Raw genomic sequence first — 17,383 nt, 5'->3', positions numbered from 1 at the left:
CCATCCAAATGGTTTCTCCGAACCAAAAAAAAAAGACCCTGGTGGTCTGAGGGGCTCAACCGAGCCACCCTCCCCCTTACCTCTTATTGAAATCATTGGTATCCATTGGGAGCCCAGAGCGCTCCCACGTGGCCTAGGTCCGTTCCCTAGACTTTACCCCATCACGTGACACCATCATTGCTCCACTGGACATCAGCGATTTCAATGAGAGCTATGGGAGGGTGGGGTCCAGCTGCATCCCACAGGACTTGGATCCTTTAAGCAATGGTGGTCTTGGCCAAAGTGGGTGACCATTGTGTGGTTAGGCCTCATACCGTGGCACGATTTTTGTCATGCGTTTGTGCTGCAATAAAAAAATTGTGACGCAGGACTGCTGTGACAGTTTTCCAGGGAAGCCCCTCCTGCGATAAACTATCACGGCTTAGTAAATCTCCTTATAATTTTGTACCTGAGGCAGTGGAGACTGGAGTGACTTGCCCAAGGTCACAAGGAGTGGCAGTGGGATTTGAGACCTGGTTTCCCTGGTTCTTTATTGAAATCCTGAAAAGCTCAAGTTACACCTCACAAAAGGGCCACATGTACTCAGCATTTTCCCCATCGAATTAAAATGGGATGAACCCTTTAGAACAGCTGGATCCCTAGGACAGTTTTCAAAGTGATTTCCATGGGCAAAAAAGCATTTTAGCTGCATCCATTGGCCAGCTATACATTGCCCTCCCTCCGTGCGGCTAAACGTTTGCACGTCATCCCACTGCATGCAGTGATGCTTATAGGGAAAGATAACCCATGCTATAGTTTCACAATGTTAGGTTCTATATTAGAAGTTACCAACCAGGAAAGAGATCTAGGCGTCATAGTGGATGATACTTTGAAATTGTTGGCTCGGTGTGCTGCAGCAGTCATAAAAGCAGTGTTAGGAATTATTAGAAAAGGAATGGAGAATAAAACGGAAAATGTCATCATGCTTCTGTATCGCTCCATGGTGAGACCGCACCCATGAATACTGTGTACAATTCTGGTCGCCGCATCTCAAAAAAGATATAATTGCGATGGAGAAGGTACAGAGAAGGGCGACCAAGATGATAAAGGGGATTGAATAGCTTCCCTCTGAGGAAAGACTAAAAAGGTTAGGGCTGTTCAGCTTGGAGAAGAGATGGGCGGGGGGGGGGGGGGGATATGATAGAGGTGATTAAAATCTTGAGAGGTCTAGAACGGGTAAATATGAATCGGTTATTTACTCTTTCAGATAATAGAAGGACTAGGGGGCACTCCTTGAAGTTAGCATGTGGCACATTTAAAACTAATCGGAGAAAATAATTTTTCACTCAACACACAGTTAAGCTCTGAAATTGGTTGCCAGAGGATGTGGTTAATGCAGTTAGTGTAGCCTAGTTTAAAAAAGGATTGGAGAAGTTCTTGGAGAAGTCCATTAACTGATATTAATCAAGTTTACTTAGGGAATAGCCACTGCTATTAATTGCATCAGTAGCATAGGATCTACTTAGTGTTTGGGTAATTGCCAGGTTCTTGTGGCCTGGTTTGGCCTCTGTTGGAAACAGGATGCTGGGCTTGATGGACCCTTGGTCTGACCCAGCATGGCAATTTCTTATGTTCTTAGCTTTAGGTGTTACTATGGTTCAAAAAAACAATCCTCTTTCTTTCTCTGAAGTCAAATAGCTCACTTAGTCGAACGCATCCTGACAGCATTGACATGGAAAGAATTTCCAGAGCTTTCCAGGTAATCCTTGGAGATCTCTTTGAGCAAGCGAGACAGTTCCTATGCTCCTGTGGCTTCTGACAAGCCTTCTGGTCAACACCCCCTTTTTCTTCTCCCCCCCATTTTTGGCCATGTGCAGGTGCATGCGCATTATATAAAATATGCCTAGCGCACATATGTCTGATCGTAATTTTAAGCAGTTACACAAGGAAACGTTATTTGCGTATATTTCCTTGGCTTTTACATGTGCAAGTGAGCACATTTTAAAGCATGCGTGTGTGTGAAGGGAATTACCAGTTTGACCAAGTAGTCCACCAGTAGCCCAGTCTTTCTGTAGGTGAGCAAGATCCCTCTGGTTCTTCAGCCTGCACTCTCCCTATTTTACCCAGATCCCTCACCCAATCAGTTTTTGGCTATAATGAGGTTTTTTTTTCCAGCCTTACATCAGATAAAGAGCAGAAGTAAATATGCGCAGGTAACAGCCCAACGCACGCTGTGTTCGCCGAGTTTTAAAATCTGAATTTATGCATGCGTAAATGTGGGCTCCTGCTCGAATCTACACCCCCCCTTTTTTTCTTTTTTTTTTACCCGCATTCTGTTTTTCACACTCGTGCAAGAAGGCGTGTAATTTGCTGCTTTTAAAATAAGAGTTGCGTGCCTGGGGCCTTTTAACCCGAGCAACTCTTCTAAAATTCACCTTTAGTGTATCGGTTCATGCACAGCTGAGAAATAAGACAGACAGACCACTGATCAGGCGCCTAAAAACCTGAGGAGATCTGCTTTATGAGGGGAGGCAGGACTTGGCAGAGGGTGAGATGACAGTGAGAGGTGGATGCTAATTGGGCAAGAGAGGAGGGGGGGATGCTGTGCCACAGCTGCTGCTGATAGGCAGATCTGTAAATGGGAAGGGTGCAAGATTAAAGGTTCGCCCAGGGCACCTACTACCCTTGCACCAGCCCTTGGTATATGCTTGCTAGTTCTGTCTGGCATTCTGCAGGTTCTACAGTTAAGTAGAAGAATGCAGGTGTTTACGTAGCCAAGTCTGACTGGCAGGCTAGACAGGGGGACCTAAGAGGCCGTCAGCTATTCAGGTTATTACAGGGCGTTGTGGCTAGGCATGGGAAAAGGAGGGTGCTGGAGGGAACTAAATGGGGATCTTGTATGCTTATCTGTGGCGTACAAAGGAGGAAGGCAAGAACTGTTCTGGATAAGGAAAAATCTTGCATGTGCTCACATTCTGTCGTTGGCAGCTGGGATATATCTTTAGCAGTGTGGATGGGATAGCTGGGCAGACGGCACGGGCCGGTTGGACTTTTTCTGCCGTCATTTACTACGTTAGAATGCTTGAAGATTTTGAATTGGAGTCCTCTCATCCTTAGTTAAAGCTTGTTTTCAGCCCTACAAGAAATGGATGAGAAACCTTAGTGCTACACTGGCCCCCACAGCAGGCAGGATTTATCACAGGAATTAGAAGATGTCTTAAATCCTGTGGTGGGGAATTTTTATATATAATCTCCTTGGCCCTGGAAATGAATGAAGACTGGGTATGTAACATACTGTATCTCTCCAGAAGTTGGAGCTGAAATTAGGTTAATTAAATTGGTGTCTCATCCTACACAAGAAAATCAGAAAAAAAAAGTTGGCTTTCAAACAAAAGTTTTAATCATAGAATTGGTATTATCCTGAAATATCCTAAATATCCTAAGTGTCAGCTTAAATTTAGGGATGAGATTTATTTATTTTAGAATGCAGATCAGCTCTATGCACAGTGGCATATTGGGGGGGGAAGGACCCTGGGCACTGGGCTGGAGGAGCACCTGTGACTTTTTATTTTTCTGTGCCTGTGAACTCATCTGAAAAGTCCAGGCTCTTCTGCAGAAGCAGGCCTGGCTAAAACCGTCACCTGGCAGGGCCCCGCGTGGAAGGAAGATGGAAGAGCGTAACCCTCGGACTGCACATTTTCATTGTCGGCCGTGCGGTACAGCTCCGCACTCGCGCTGCAGCCGCACACGGCCAATCATAATGTGTAGGGGCGCAGCTCTGGCAGTCCCACCCTAGGCTGTCACTGCAGCCGCAGAACACGGAGCAGGAGGTGCATGCGGGAACTAAATACCCGTACATAGCGGGAACTTTTGTTTGACATCTCTTCTTCCTATGGCTGGTATCCGGGGCATCCTTAATCCTGTACGCATGGGCCCCTCTGTCGGCTATTGAATCAGGAAGGAAAGGCCCATTGAGGCTGCCGCAGACTGCATTTCGTGGCAGCTGAAGAAGAGGTCCGTTGGGCTACTGGCACACCCAACCTGCCTGCAGCCAAAACCAAAAAGAGACGGTGCAGCGGCCTGAGTGAGAAGAAGGCTGCAGGAACAGCCCTCCCAAACACACGCACACACATACAGTTCCTCCTCAAATTCCATTAGATGGAGAAGTCTGGATGAGAGGGAGATTGTGTGAGATCATGTCTGTATATGAGAGACTGAGTTTGTGTGCATGTGTATGAGAGCGCATGTGTGCAAGTGTGAGGGAGTTTGCATGTGTGTGAGAGCATGTGCACATATGAGAGAGAGGGAGCTAGGCACTAGATGCTTACTGGTGGGCCAAATGACCTGCCAGCTGGTTTCCCATACCTGGCCAATAGGAAGACTAGGACCACTGGGGGGGGGAGTCATATGGTAGGTTATGACTGAGAGAGAAGGGGTATGTGTGAAGGAAGGAAAGGGATGAGAAGAGGGAGGGGAGGGAAAGGGGTGAGGGTGGTGAGTGTTTGAGAAGGGAGGGAGGGGTAAGTGACTGAGAGGGAAGGGGTAAGTGACTGGCAGAGGATGGAGATGAGTGACTGAGAGAAGTGAGGGGAAGGGAAGGGGGAGTGAGGAGGAGAGGGTAGAAGGGTGCATGTGTGTGTGTATATGAGAGAGAGAAAAATAGGAGAATGTCTGTGAGTTCCCGCCTCTCCTGCCCCACCCCATACTCCCCTCCATTAATCCAGGACAATCTCAGTGTGACTGGAAATCAAAAGTTCCCAGGTATGGCGAGGGAACTTTTTTTTATCTTTATTAATTTTAATTATTGCGTGTTATTTGACATGTGTGCTGTTTTGAAATTTATATAAATTGATTTTTGGGAAATGTTTAGAGCTGGCTTTATCTTTATTTAATAGATGCTGTAGTTGTCGTCTGTTTAGAAATACTGTATTTTATGTGTATGGTTTACTAACACGATGGATTTTCCTGGTTTTGTTTTATGAGGAACGGGGATGTTTTTGTTGTTGCATTATGAGTCTGTAAATGGTGATGTTTCTCTTTTTGCATTACGAGTCTGGCTGGGAGGACTAGGGAGCCACGACTGCTGGGAACTGGGAGGGGAGGAGGGAGCAGGAGAGCGAGACTACAGTGCTGGGGGCTGGAAGGGGCAGGAGGGCGAGACTGCTGTGGCTTCTGTTTCTCTGAGATGAGAAGTGGGAAGAAATTGATTCCCTCTGAGCCATTTTTGGGAAATGAACATGTGAATAGTTCTATATTTTTACCTTCAGGGGAAATGCAATTGTTTTTATTTCTCTGGTGTTATACTGCAGGCAGAGTCTGGCTTCTTGGGGCTTCCAGTTCCGCTTTTGTCTCAGTGTTTCTCTTTCTAATTTGTGGTCGGTTAGTCTGTATTTGGTGAGGGGACAGGCAGTGTGCTGTAATGAGGCTGCACTGATGGTGTGCAGTTCTGGAGAAAAGGACATATTTTCTTTTCTTTTTTTTTCTTCATGATAGTAAGGCGTTCAAAAATTGGACATTTTGGAAGAATTTATAAATTTTATATCACGGTCCTTGTCTCTTTGGTCTTATTCTTTATCAGGGAATGTTTTTGTTTGCTTGCTGTACCACGGAGGGAAGGGGCAGTGTTGGTGGCTTGTCTGCAGGCAGGAAAGCTTTTGCCCCCATAGACTGTTCACATTAGTCAGTTCATTTCTTGTCTGGGGCTTGTATTAGTGTCACTTTCTTCCCTGAAGCGTTTCTACAAGGAGGGTGGGGGAGGCACCATAAATGCATTGGCCTCCGGACGCCGGAGACCCTCGGTACACCTCTGTCCACGCATTTATTCAGACAAATTCTGCTGGCCGTCTAGATTGAACTAATATTCTTATTGAATAATGTTTATTAATTTTCTTTTTGATTGGACACCCGTTCGGATTCCCTTTCTCCGTGTAATGTTTTAAGAGGGGGATTTTTTTTCATTCTTATTCAATGCAAACTAGTGAATCTTGATCACCTTTGTTTTTATAATTTTCTCTGGTCTACCTATATATATAGAAGATTGTGTTATATAGCAATCTTTCGTTTATACTATATATATAGTTTTAAAATCTTTCTCCACATTTATCAACAAGCATATGAGTGTCAATATGATTGCTAAAATATTAATAAATACAAAGTGAAAGAAAAAGATAAACAATCAAATCCATGTAAAAATGCAGGGTAGACTGCTGGGAACCTATATGCTAATAATAACCTATATGCTATTTAATAACCTGAGCAGTACAAGGAGGAAGGAGATAAATGTGGGATCTGTGGAGGGGAACAGCTGACTCTTGAAACAAACCTCAAAAACACTATTAAAATCAGCTAAAAACACTATTTATATATATTTAAAAAATTAAATTATCTAGGGGTATCATCAGATAAGTCTCGCAAAAAGGAAGCGAATCGCATTTATAAGTTTAAGACTAATTGGAGAAAATTCTTTCACTCAATGCACAATAAAGCTCTGGAATTTGTTGCCAGAGGATGTGGTTAGTGCAGTTAGTGTAGCTGGGTTTAAAAAAGGTTTGGATAAGTTCTTGGAGGAGAAGTCCATTAATGGCTATTAATCAATTATACTTAGGGAATAGCCACTGCTATTAATTGCATCAGTAAGCATGGGATCTTCTTAGTGTTTGGGTAATTGCCAGGTTCTTGTGGCCTGGTTTTGGCCTCTGTTGAAACAGGATCCTGGGCTTGATGGACCCTTGGTCTGACCCAGTATGGCATGTTCTTATGTTCTTATAAACATTTATCCACACAAAATGTTTGAAAAATTAAGAAAACAAAATTTGAGGGTACTATTTGTTGATGCCCTTTCATAATTTTCCTTTTTTGTGTGATTTTTTTTCTTTATAAAAAGAAATTATTTTTATTTGATCCTACTTTTTGACAGAATTTTCAAGGTTTGTTACAAGAGACCACAGTTCCCTTGACAGACACCAAATTCCCCCACCCTTTTCTGTGGTGTTCAGTCTATTTCTAGGTGTGGAGTTTGTGCCTTCTCATCATTCTGTTTTGTAGTTCGCTCACCTGAGGCAAAAACAAAATCTGTAAGTGGTACTAGCTGTGCCTTGAGAAAAAGATATTTCTCTTGAAACTGATGCAAATTTCTTGGAACACCGGATAACGTAGCGTGATATGTGTTAACTCCCAGTGCTTATCTCTAGCTCTTTTTCTAGCCTCACAATAAAGGCCTGTCTCATGTCCAGGGAAGGAATTGCTTCTCAGTGCAACAAATGTAGATTAAAGCTTTCATTAGGACCTGTTATCTGGCCAGAGAATACTCTTTTTTTTTCACCTGTCTCCTGCTTTTCTGTATTTTCTTTTCCCCCATAGGCTGAGAGAACACCACCGCGCTGCCATTAAGGTCATTCGAAGGATGCAGTATTTTGTGGCAAAGAAGAAATTTCAGGTGAGGTTTAAATAGAAGGTTTGTTTGGTAAATAAAACCCCCTATTCTTCTGGCTAATGCTCTCTCTATAGGAAAGAGTGAAAGGCTAGTAGTGCAATTGATTGAGATAATCACAAGTTCCACCCAGAGTTCTCTTTCTCCTTGAATGGTGGGGTTGTTTAGTAGCTAGTTAGGCAACTGTGGATACATTAGGAATAATCCATGCTCCTGTAATGGAGCCTGAATTAAAATGTAAGTTTCTACTAATGGACTTGGCCTTTAACCTCTTGTTATCTCCGTCTCCTCCTTGCTATGCCTATGTTCTCATATATCTTCCTTACTTCTGAGTTGCATTGTATGTCATACTGCCAGTTAAGAGATTAAAATGATATCTTAACCTTGTTTTTGAATCAGTGACTTGAGAGTTTGCAAATCGTTCTAGCCAGGTAATTTTACAATGGTTGACATTAATGTGCACTGCACATTTATTAGCTGTGTTCTAGCATGCAAAATTGCAAAAGAGAAGATATTAGTTACTGATATTTCCTGCTGTAGCAAAACTAAAAGTCAGGATAAAAAAATCAGCAACATTTTTATTGAGCTGCCGCTTAATTATCATAGATATTCTTTGGAATGTTGAATGTAATCCAATAGTATTAGTAAGTGGTATAACTAATGAAAATTTGAGGATATTATTTGACATCTAATGGCATTTAGCAGCAAGTCTGTACTTTCGTATTTTGTACTGCCTTTAAATGTGGATCACCTAATACCGGTACTTTTGGATTACGTGAGTAACAAATCTTCAAATAAATAATATATAAATACTTGGAAATTCAGCAAAATACAGTAAGGATTTCAAGGCACTTAAGGACTAGCACCACTCTGTTTCCCAACCAACTCACCCTGTACATACCTGCCCACTCATTGTTCCTCAAGCCCACCTAGTTGTACCAGCCCCGAAAGAAATGCAACTTATCCCCACTAGAAAGAGAACCTTCTTGAGATTGGGACCCCCAGATGGGGGTCATAAAACATGTAGGAGTTGTCACAAGTGCCTCAAATGGCTGCAGTCTTCAGGCATCAGCAGCAGCAGAAGTCAAGGTGGGGCCTGTGAGCCAGCACGCCCTCACAGGCCCTACATCTGCATTGCCCTGTGCTGACTTTCATTACTAATGCTGCTGCTGCTTGCAGATGACCATCGGGCTTAGAACCAGCCATGAGGGAAGGGGAGGCTGAGCGTATAATCACCAGTGGAGTCTGTCACTGCTCCTTTCTCCTCAACCTCCACTAAACCTATCCAAAAGAAAACTGTTGCCTCTGTCAGCAACTTGCCTTTGTTTCCCATCCGTTGTCATCTACCTTTGGTCCAGGGACCACAGCAAAATGTTGTCACTGTTCCCGATGAGGGAGATGCTTGGAGAAGAGTCTGTTTGAAGGAAGGTATCAGATACAGGAGGGGTCTAGAGGGCTGGATCAAGTGAAGATGGATTAGCTCTAGAGGGTGAGAGAGGGGGCATGACAGCAGGTCAATTGGGAGATGAGAGGATCAGCCGGAGGGGTTACAAAAGAAGATTGGAGGGGAGAAGGTAAGAGTGAGGAGGGAATGGGATAAGCGGTAAGGAATGTCAAAGGATCAGATGGGTGAACAAGAAGGGCTTGGGGGGAATGGAGGGATGCACAATAAGCTGGAGGAGGTGAGAGAAGGAGGGGATGAGCTAGGAAGTGAGAGAAGTTGGGGAATGTAAAAGGAGATCCGCTGGAGGGATGGAGGTTGAGAGGAGGTCCTCTGGAGAGAGTGGAGGTTGAAAGAGGGGATCAGCTGGAGTGCAGGGAGGATGAGAGGGGAGATCACCCTTCTGCTAATTTCTTTTGGTCTTACTTTGGGATCATGTGAATTGTCAAGACCTAAAATGGGGTCACGTTGGCTAAAGGTTTGGGAAGCCTTACTCTAGAACTCCCTAACTTTAGATATCAAGCTAACATCGACCTTTAGGAAAAAACTGAAAATCTGGCTATTTGTAGTAGCCTTTAGCCCACAGCTAGAACCTTAATTACTTGACTACTGAAACAAAACTTCATAATGTTCTGTACGCTTGTTCCACTGTGTTTGTCACCTTTTTTATACCCTATTTGCTCTGCATACACCTCCATTTTCGACTACCCTACTTGATATTTTGTAGCAACCTCAGCCCCCAGACTCCATCACAATAAAAATTTCACAATGTACTCTGCTTGTTCCACGCTGTTTATTACCTTTGTACCTTTAGTAGCACTTCATTTCCCTATTACTTTGTGTCCTATATATTATTCCAAACACACACCGAAGTATTGCTTGCACTCTCAATAATCAACATCCATACAAGTGCAAGAAGATATAAATTCCTGGTTCACTTTTTGGAAGTAATTTTCTCTTTTATTTCGGCAACTCCTTATTAATGATACAAGCTTTAAATGCAAGTCCCCCAACACGGTCCCGTGTTTCGCCACCCGGCTGCCTCGGGGGGGGATTAATTTTAACATGAATCTGAAAAAGCGCAAACATTCAAAAATACCAGGAATGAGATTAGTATCATTAATAAGGAGTTGCCGAAATAAAAGAGAAAATTACTTCCTATATATTATTCCCTCATTGTAGAATTTCCTTCGTTTTCTTTATCATCTTTACTGGTTTAGCAAATTACAGATCAAGCCTTCCCCTGAAGTTTGCATTTCCACCCATCTTACTGCTAGGTAACCTCCATTAACTATGAAAGCAGTGTTCTACTTTTTTTTTTTTTTTTAATGTTCAAAACCTTTTATGACAATTGTAGGAACAGTAGACAAAGTAGAAATGCATGTAGTTCTGGACAACTGGTTGACATTTCCCAGTGCCCAGTATATGTAACCAAACTTAACACCCATACAGAGAAACCCAATCCCTACTCCCTCCCCTGCCCCTTATTACCTCTAACAGAATTACAGTGAATCACCACAGTGATATTTACCCACTCAGACATAATGATCTTAGCATACTCATCGTCTTCTGACATTGTTGGTAGTCGTTTAAAATCATACTTCTCGCCCTCTGTGGCAAGTACTGTAAATACAAGTCAAAGATTCATAAAAACTCTTTTCTTCTTAACAATGTCTGTCTCTTCCATGTTTTTTTTTTTTTTTTAGTATAAACACACCTGATGAAGCTGATTTCTCCATTGGGTCATTGTCAGGGGGATCATCTATTAAACAGCACAGTAGAATAGACTTTTTTGCTAATAGAAGGGCTTTGCCTACCCAAAGATTAAGAAGCTTGGACCCAAAAACAGTACCTTGCAAACTATCAAAAAGATGCACCATGGCACCGAAAAATTATGAATACATCTAACTATTTCCCGCCAAAATTTGTTTATACATACAGTCCCAAATTTGGTGCCCCCAAGTCCCCATCACAGATTTGCATTTAACATATTTACCTGTTGAAGAAAATTTCATGACACAGGCTAATTTTTGAAAAAAATAATCTCATAAAAAATTTGTACTGTACTACATGTAATGCAACATTACATGTAATAGCACGTATCCTACTAAAGTATTGTATATGCTAAGACATTGTAAGATCCAGATCTAATTCCTGTCCCCAGAAGAGCAACACTTTAGCATACCTAGGAGGTTACATTTTCTCCATCAGGGAATGATATAATGAAGAAATAGTACGACAAACAGGATCAGAGAGGTCACATGTCTGCGAAAAATTCTCTGCATGCTTCCAATTTCCATCTCAAGTGAATCAATGTAATGACTGGTCTGTAGATAAGTGTAAAAATGCTTGTGATTCAGATCATATTCACTTAATCCTGGAAGGACCATATTCGTCCTGTTCCATCTAAAACTGCGAAATAATCTTCAGCCCGCTAGCATCCCACAGCAAAAAAAAATCTGTGACTGAGCTCCAGATAAGAAATTCCTGTTGCCTATAAGTGGCAGAAATTGAGATACTGAATTATTCAGCTGTAGGAGAGAGCAATGATATTTCCAAGGTTTTTACCAATGGTATCACAGGAGAACTCATTTTGAGATTGGAGGTCAGCATAACAAAAAGTGCATGTAAAACATAGCCAGGGCTTAATAGGAAAAGGACAATGCTTTCCAAAGAAATGGGAGTATAATAATGGATACCCAACATCCAGTCATCAACGTGATGGAAATAGCCAAATACTGACTGAGTAAGGGGTCTGGGTAAACTGGAGGGAGTTCAGGCTGAAGAACCAGGGGAGTCTTGATGACCTAGAGATAGAGTGGACTAATTGGTATAACTGGTAATTCCCTTCATGCACACGTTATAAAATTTGATCGTTTACATGTGTAAAAGACAAGTGCTAAGAAAAATGCACAAGTTACATTTCCTCATGTAAAATGATTTAGGAGAACAAATATGCAGCATAGCAGATGTCCTTCAAGTATCTGGATAAATGTTGACTTATCTGGCTAAGTGGCAACAAAACCGCACTTATCCAGTTAAGTCTTTAAAAGCACTACTTAGCCTGATAGGTAAGATAGCTGGATAAGTCTTCAGATGCTAGTTATCCATCTGTCTTAACTATCAGGCTAAGTAGCTCTTTTCTTTTACTTATCCGGCTATCTTACTTAGCTGGATAAGTCACCACAGCCCTACTTAGCTGGACTTTTGTTGCCACTTAGTCAGATAAGCCTAAACTTTAAAATACATGCCATGTATTTTTAAATACACAAATATGTTGGGTAGACTTAGATTTAATATAGTATACATTCATATGGGCAAACAATATAAAATGTGGGCATGCATGCATGTGTCCATATAGCTGTCCATATATGGGCATGCTCACACATGTTTTAAAGTTACCCTAATTAATTGTGGGACATTGCCTTTTGATAAAGCCCACTTGGTGCCAATTAATGTAGGTAGGATCCCTGCCAGCCAGCAGTCATAATCTTCTCCAAAGTTTTATGTTAAAGTTTAGAGAAGAAATAGGCCAATACCAAGGATAGGAGCAACAAATCTCTGCTTGATTTGGGCACAACTGAAATAACAGCCTTGTTGTGTGAAAAAGGAAAATGGCCCAATCCAATTAAGTGCTCAATCATTCTCTCTATAAGAAGAGAAATATTGTAAAGCAGTAATTTTATAAAATTCAGCAGAGAAGCCAACAGGTCCTGGGGTCTTCATCAGCTTAGCTTCCTGGATCCCACACTGAATTCCTTGCAATTGAATGAGCTTATTTAGTTTTGCTGGCTGCCCCTTAGTTAATTTGGAGAGGTTTATGAATTCTAGGTCACTTTTAATACGAGTCAGAATTCCCAGATTAGCTTTATAATAAACTGATAATAAGCTCTAAAAACTCTCGCTAATCTCCTTCCCCAAGTTCACCAAAACCCCAGAACTATTTTGCAGAGCCACTATAAATTCTGAATCTATCCAATTCTTAGTTAAGTTAGCAAGGGATCTGCCAACCTAGTTACCAAATTGATAGAACTTGCATTTACAATATAGTAAACCATTTTTGGCCCTCTGATGGAGGAAAGCATTTAAAGCGCTCTGTGTGGCCACAAATTTGGCTTTATTTTCCCTGGTGGAGAATCGCTGATAGGTTCTCATATCAAGATGCTGCTGTTTCTCTAAAGACAATATGGCAGATGAAACTGCCTTTCACATAGCCACCTTGGCAGTTTTCCAAAAAAGGATGGGCAAATCCTGATGGTCTTCATTATGGGACAAAACAGTATCCCATTGCTTCAGTAAATAATCACGAAAGTCCAGATTGCTATATAAATATTTTGGGAACCGCCAACATCTATCTGAACCGGCTGGAAGATACCCCTCTAAATCTAACCATGCTAATGCATGATCGGAAATGGATGGAAGGCCTATTTTTGCTTCCAATACTACTTTTATGTACTGTGCTTGCCTATACAATGAAATCAGCAAAAACTATGCATTGCTACCTATACATTGTTCAGTTCCCAGTTTTATGTTTTTTATGACTCCTCCCACCGCCCCCATATATATATATAGCAATTCACATCTTTCTTTGTCATCCACATTGATTTCCAGGAAAAGGCAGAATATCGAATGGAAATAAATAAATAGTCCTGGAGGAAAACAATTAAGTTAAGGAAGAGAGTTTGCAGTTTGTGTATTCATTCTGCACGTACATGATAGTCTGCTGAAAGTGTAGCTTTCAGTCCGTGGATCCATAAAGATGGAGCCTGAGAATATCTGCTTTTAGGCCGTGAAAGGTCATTACATCCTGACAGCGCAGTTTACTGGCTTCAGCTGTGTAAGCATACTTCTCATGAGTTAGCCCCTTAGATGAGCTTCAAAAAAGGAGGGAGCAATGCAGAGTAATGTAAAGGTCAAAAGACCAATGGACCTTCTAGTTTGGTGCTTGAGCATGTGGGTTGACGTTTTACTTTAACAGGATGGCTAATTAAAACTTTTTTGGAAAAAGTGCCATGACATTCATTAACTATGTAGAATGATTTTTCAAATGTCAAAGTATTTTTTACTTGAGGCATTTTTTGCTTTCTGGAGTCCAGGTTTTGTAACCCAATAACTATTTCTTTTTCGCAGTTATCTGTGACATAATATTTGGAACCACTGCACTCAGCCATTAGAAATATATCTTGCAGGCACACTTGAAATAAATATATTTTATGGAGTAAATCCTACCATTATTTTGTTAGCTTGGCATGTGACATGAGCTTAACATCTGGCATGAGAGTTGCTTCATTGTATAGCTATTTATGCATTTTGTATTTATAGTATATGAGCAGATGGCTTGCTTGAAAGCATCTGCCTATCCCATGTGATACCATGCTTTAAAGTAACCACAGACTGTAATTTCCTGGCTTTCACTGTCAGGTGGTTTTATTACTGAGATTCCATGCATACACAGTATTGTATATTTACAGGTGAATACAGGAGTATTCCCATGCTGAAAAGATAAATTGTAGCAGTTTCTTTAAGATATGGAAAACGGTAGCGCCTGCCTTCACCACTTGTATTCTGGAAAGATACAAAGGTAACTTTCCAGCATCCTGGACACCCCTTGAAAAATATTAATAGATAAGTTACTGAATAAGATTGCTGATCCTCTTCTGAATGTCTTTTGATGGCTGTGCTCCGTGGCTCTCTGTATATCTGAGGTTGGTTCAAAGGTAACCTTTTCAAAAGAGAACAGGGAAATGGCTTTACACATAAGTCTGTGTCTATCCAGCGATTAATAGCCATGCAGATAGATGATCAGTTTTGACCAAGCAATATGAGAAACCTGTCTTTTCTCTCTGGTCTATCCAGTATTCTCCGCCTTTTCCTCATCCTCCCATCATGACTTAACCTGTGTACTGCTATATTTTTAAAATATTTTAATATTTATTGTAGGATGCCCTGGTCAGGACACCTAAAGAGAACCATGTATGTGTGTGCACACAATGCTTATTCTAGTACTAGGAAATAAAAATGTAATGTGGAACGAATGGGAAATGAAAGACGAGCAGGGTTTTCTTGGAACAGATGTATTCATATTGGTTGTTTCAGTAAATACTATTGCAGAAAAACCAGGCCTTAATTTGTGTGTGTGTTTGGGGGGGGGGGTAGGAAATGACCTGGAATGGAGTGGGGGGTATTCTGTTCCTGCTCCAGCCCCTCCCCTCCAGACAGTCTGCAAGGAGGGGGTGAGCCTGGAGCAGACAGAGCAACCAACTCTGCTCCCCTAATTCAGCCCCCCCCCCTGTTTCACTCCTTCCCAAAACAGACGGGGGGGGGGGGGGGGAGGATATGTTCCGGAAGCAGATACTGCAGCATGGAACGAAAAAGGGGTTGAACTGGCACACGTCTGAAACTTTTTTGTGAACAGTTAACGCCAGTCGTCAAAGCTTCCATCCCAGCTACTACACAAGTTTCAAACTTGTCTTAGTTAATTCATCCCCATCTTTGTGTCTGTTACCCAGGGCTTAATTTCTGGCAGACCCACCTAGAATGGTGTTCTGTCACCATTTTTCCAGGTCCTGAGGAAGCAGAGCAGAGTTAGTAGTGTAAATTAGCTCTGATGGGTGAAGGATAGCTGGGGGTTTGAGCACTGGCGGGGGGGACTAAGGCTGGAGCAGGAAGTGTGTGTGAAGCGTGTGTTTGGCTATGTGTGTTGGAGAGACTTCATGCTCAGTAATAGCCTCACACCTGGCCTTGGTCCGCAGTTCCGCTTCCTTTTTTTGTCTACAAATTAAACCCTGTGAAAGCTCACATCCATATCTGATGGGAATTATGCTTTGCAATATTCAACATAGGATTCTGAGTTTGATTTGAGGCCAAAGCTTACATTTTTATTTAATTCTTTTTTTTATTTAAGAACATTTATAAATCGCTTTCCAGTTAAAAAAAAAAAAAAATTTAAACTCCCAAAGTGATATACAATTAAAATAAAAAATACAATCCAGTACATAAAACACAAAAGAAAAATTAAAACACAAAAATCACAAACAATCCACATACTGCCCGTTTGAACATTGCCTGCCATTTGCTGAATGTCAAACCCACCCCTCCAAATCATCAATAACCTTATTCCCCTGAGTTTTCAGCTTCTTCCAAAATTTAACTGGATCGCACTCCTCCCACATTTCTAATGACCAAGCATTCCACTATTGTGAAATCATAGCTGAAAAAAAATCTGGTTTTGTAACCTGACATGTTTAAAAGCTCAAGCTGGGGAAAGTTGAACTAGATCATGGGATTAGAGAGTAAGTTCCAACCTGAAGATTGCCAACTTAAACAGGGTGGTCCTACCCTTCCCAAAATTTTAAATGCTAACACAAATGGGTACATTTTCAAAGGAGTTACATGTGAACATGTAACATAGTATCATAGCAATTTAAAAAAGCCATTTACTCGTGTAAAGTGCACTTACACTAAATATCTTATGGGCAATTCAATGGCATATATTTTAGCAATTTTCAAAAGTCTACATACATGGGTAAAGTGCATTTACATGGGTAAAACCCACTTTTAAGCATGCTTTTTAAGCATTAAGTAAATGCTTTTTAAAATTACCATAGGTCCTAAGAATTTAAATTTACAATGTAATTTAATTGGCAGCCAATATAGTCTCAATAATAATGGACCTACTGAATCTTGTCTAGATTTTCCCAGCACTACCCTGGCCGCCGTGTTCTGTATCGCTTGTAGTTTCCTAAACCAACCTACCTGGCAGCCCCCATATATATCCTTATCCAGAATTGGCAGTATTTAGCGGTTTGAGACAGCGCACCCTTTGATATGAAGTGGGAGGGCACATTAGCTATTTTCCTAGTTGGCACTTCGGTTTCAATTAAATCTGATTAAGTGGGGCATCTAACTCACAATACTATAAAGGTGGGGTAAGTAAGATACTCACCACCATATGTATAGACTTTGCCTTTTAAAGTCACAAAAATGTTTCTGGCAAATATTTTAGGGTAAACAAACACATACACAACATGCCAGCTACAAATTCTGTTTATACAGCTTTAGCAGGGCTGTCTTAGACTGAGTCTCCTGTTTATTTTCCAAGATGTGCTGATGCACCATGTGGACCATGAAAAGTAAAGAGAGCACATTTTCATGCAGGGCAAAAAAAAAAATAAAAATTTTCATGGCCTCCCAATAGTCAATGAAGAACAGTTCACCGGCTGCATGAGAATGTATATAACTGGACTGTGGTATCTAGTCCTTTCCTTGACTGTGGCTCTATAGCATTCCAAACAGCTGTTATTAATTTAAAAAAAAGTTTTTGCTTGTTTTTGTAATGATATTGCAAATTGGTCATATAGAAACATAGAAATGACTGTAGAAAAGGATCAAATGGTCCATCCAGTCTGCCCAGCAAGCTTATGGTATTATCTGTCAGGCCGTGCAGGTTATCCCTACACTTATCAGTTTCACAAACCGTAAACGTCAGGGCCCTCGTTGGCAACTATCTAAATCCAGTTCCCTGTTACTCCTCG

General features: G+C 41.4%; 1 protein-coding gene across 10 annotated transcripts in view; it reads left to right on the top strand.

Moving 5' to 3' along the window:
* KCNQ1 (potassium voltage-gated channel subfamily Q member 1) overlaps nt 1–17,383 on the top strand; it is a 640,238-nt gene that overhangs the window by 391,016 nt on the left and 231,839 nt on the right. For all 10 annotated transcript variants that reach the window (XR_003853206.1, XM_029582314.1, XM_029582321.1 and 7 more), the window contains one exon: nt 7,339–7,414. Coding sequence is in view for 9 of the 10 variants with exons in the window: in XM_029582314.1 (XP_029438174.1) it covers nt 7,339–7,414 (76 nt within the window). In the remaining variant the exon portion in view is untranslated. The remainder of the gene's footprint in view (nt 1–7,338; nt 7,415–17,383) is intronic.

The sequence above is a fragment of the Rhinatrema bivittatum genome, chromosome 17 (genome assembly GCF_901001135.1).
Source record: "Rhinatrema bivittatum chromosome 17, aRhiBiv1.1, whole genome shotgun sequence".
Lineage (NCBI taxonomy): Eukaryota > Metazoa > Chordata > Amphibia > Gymnophiona > Rhinatrematidae > Rhinatrema > Rhinatrema bivittatum.
Note: the sequence above shows the minus strand (reverse complement) of the source record. Positions and strands in the feature narration are given on the sequence as shown.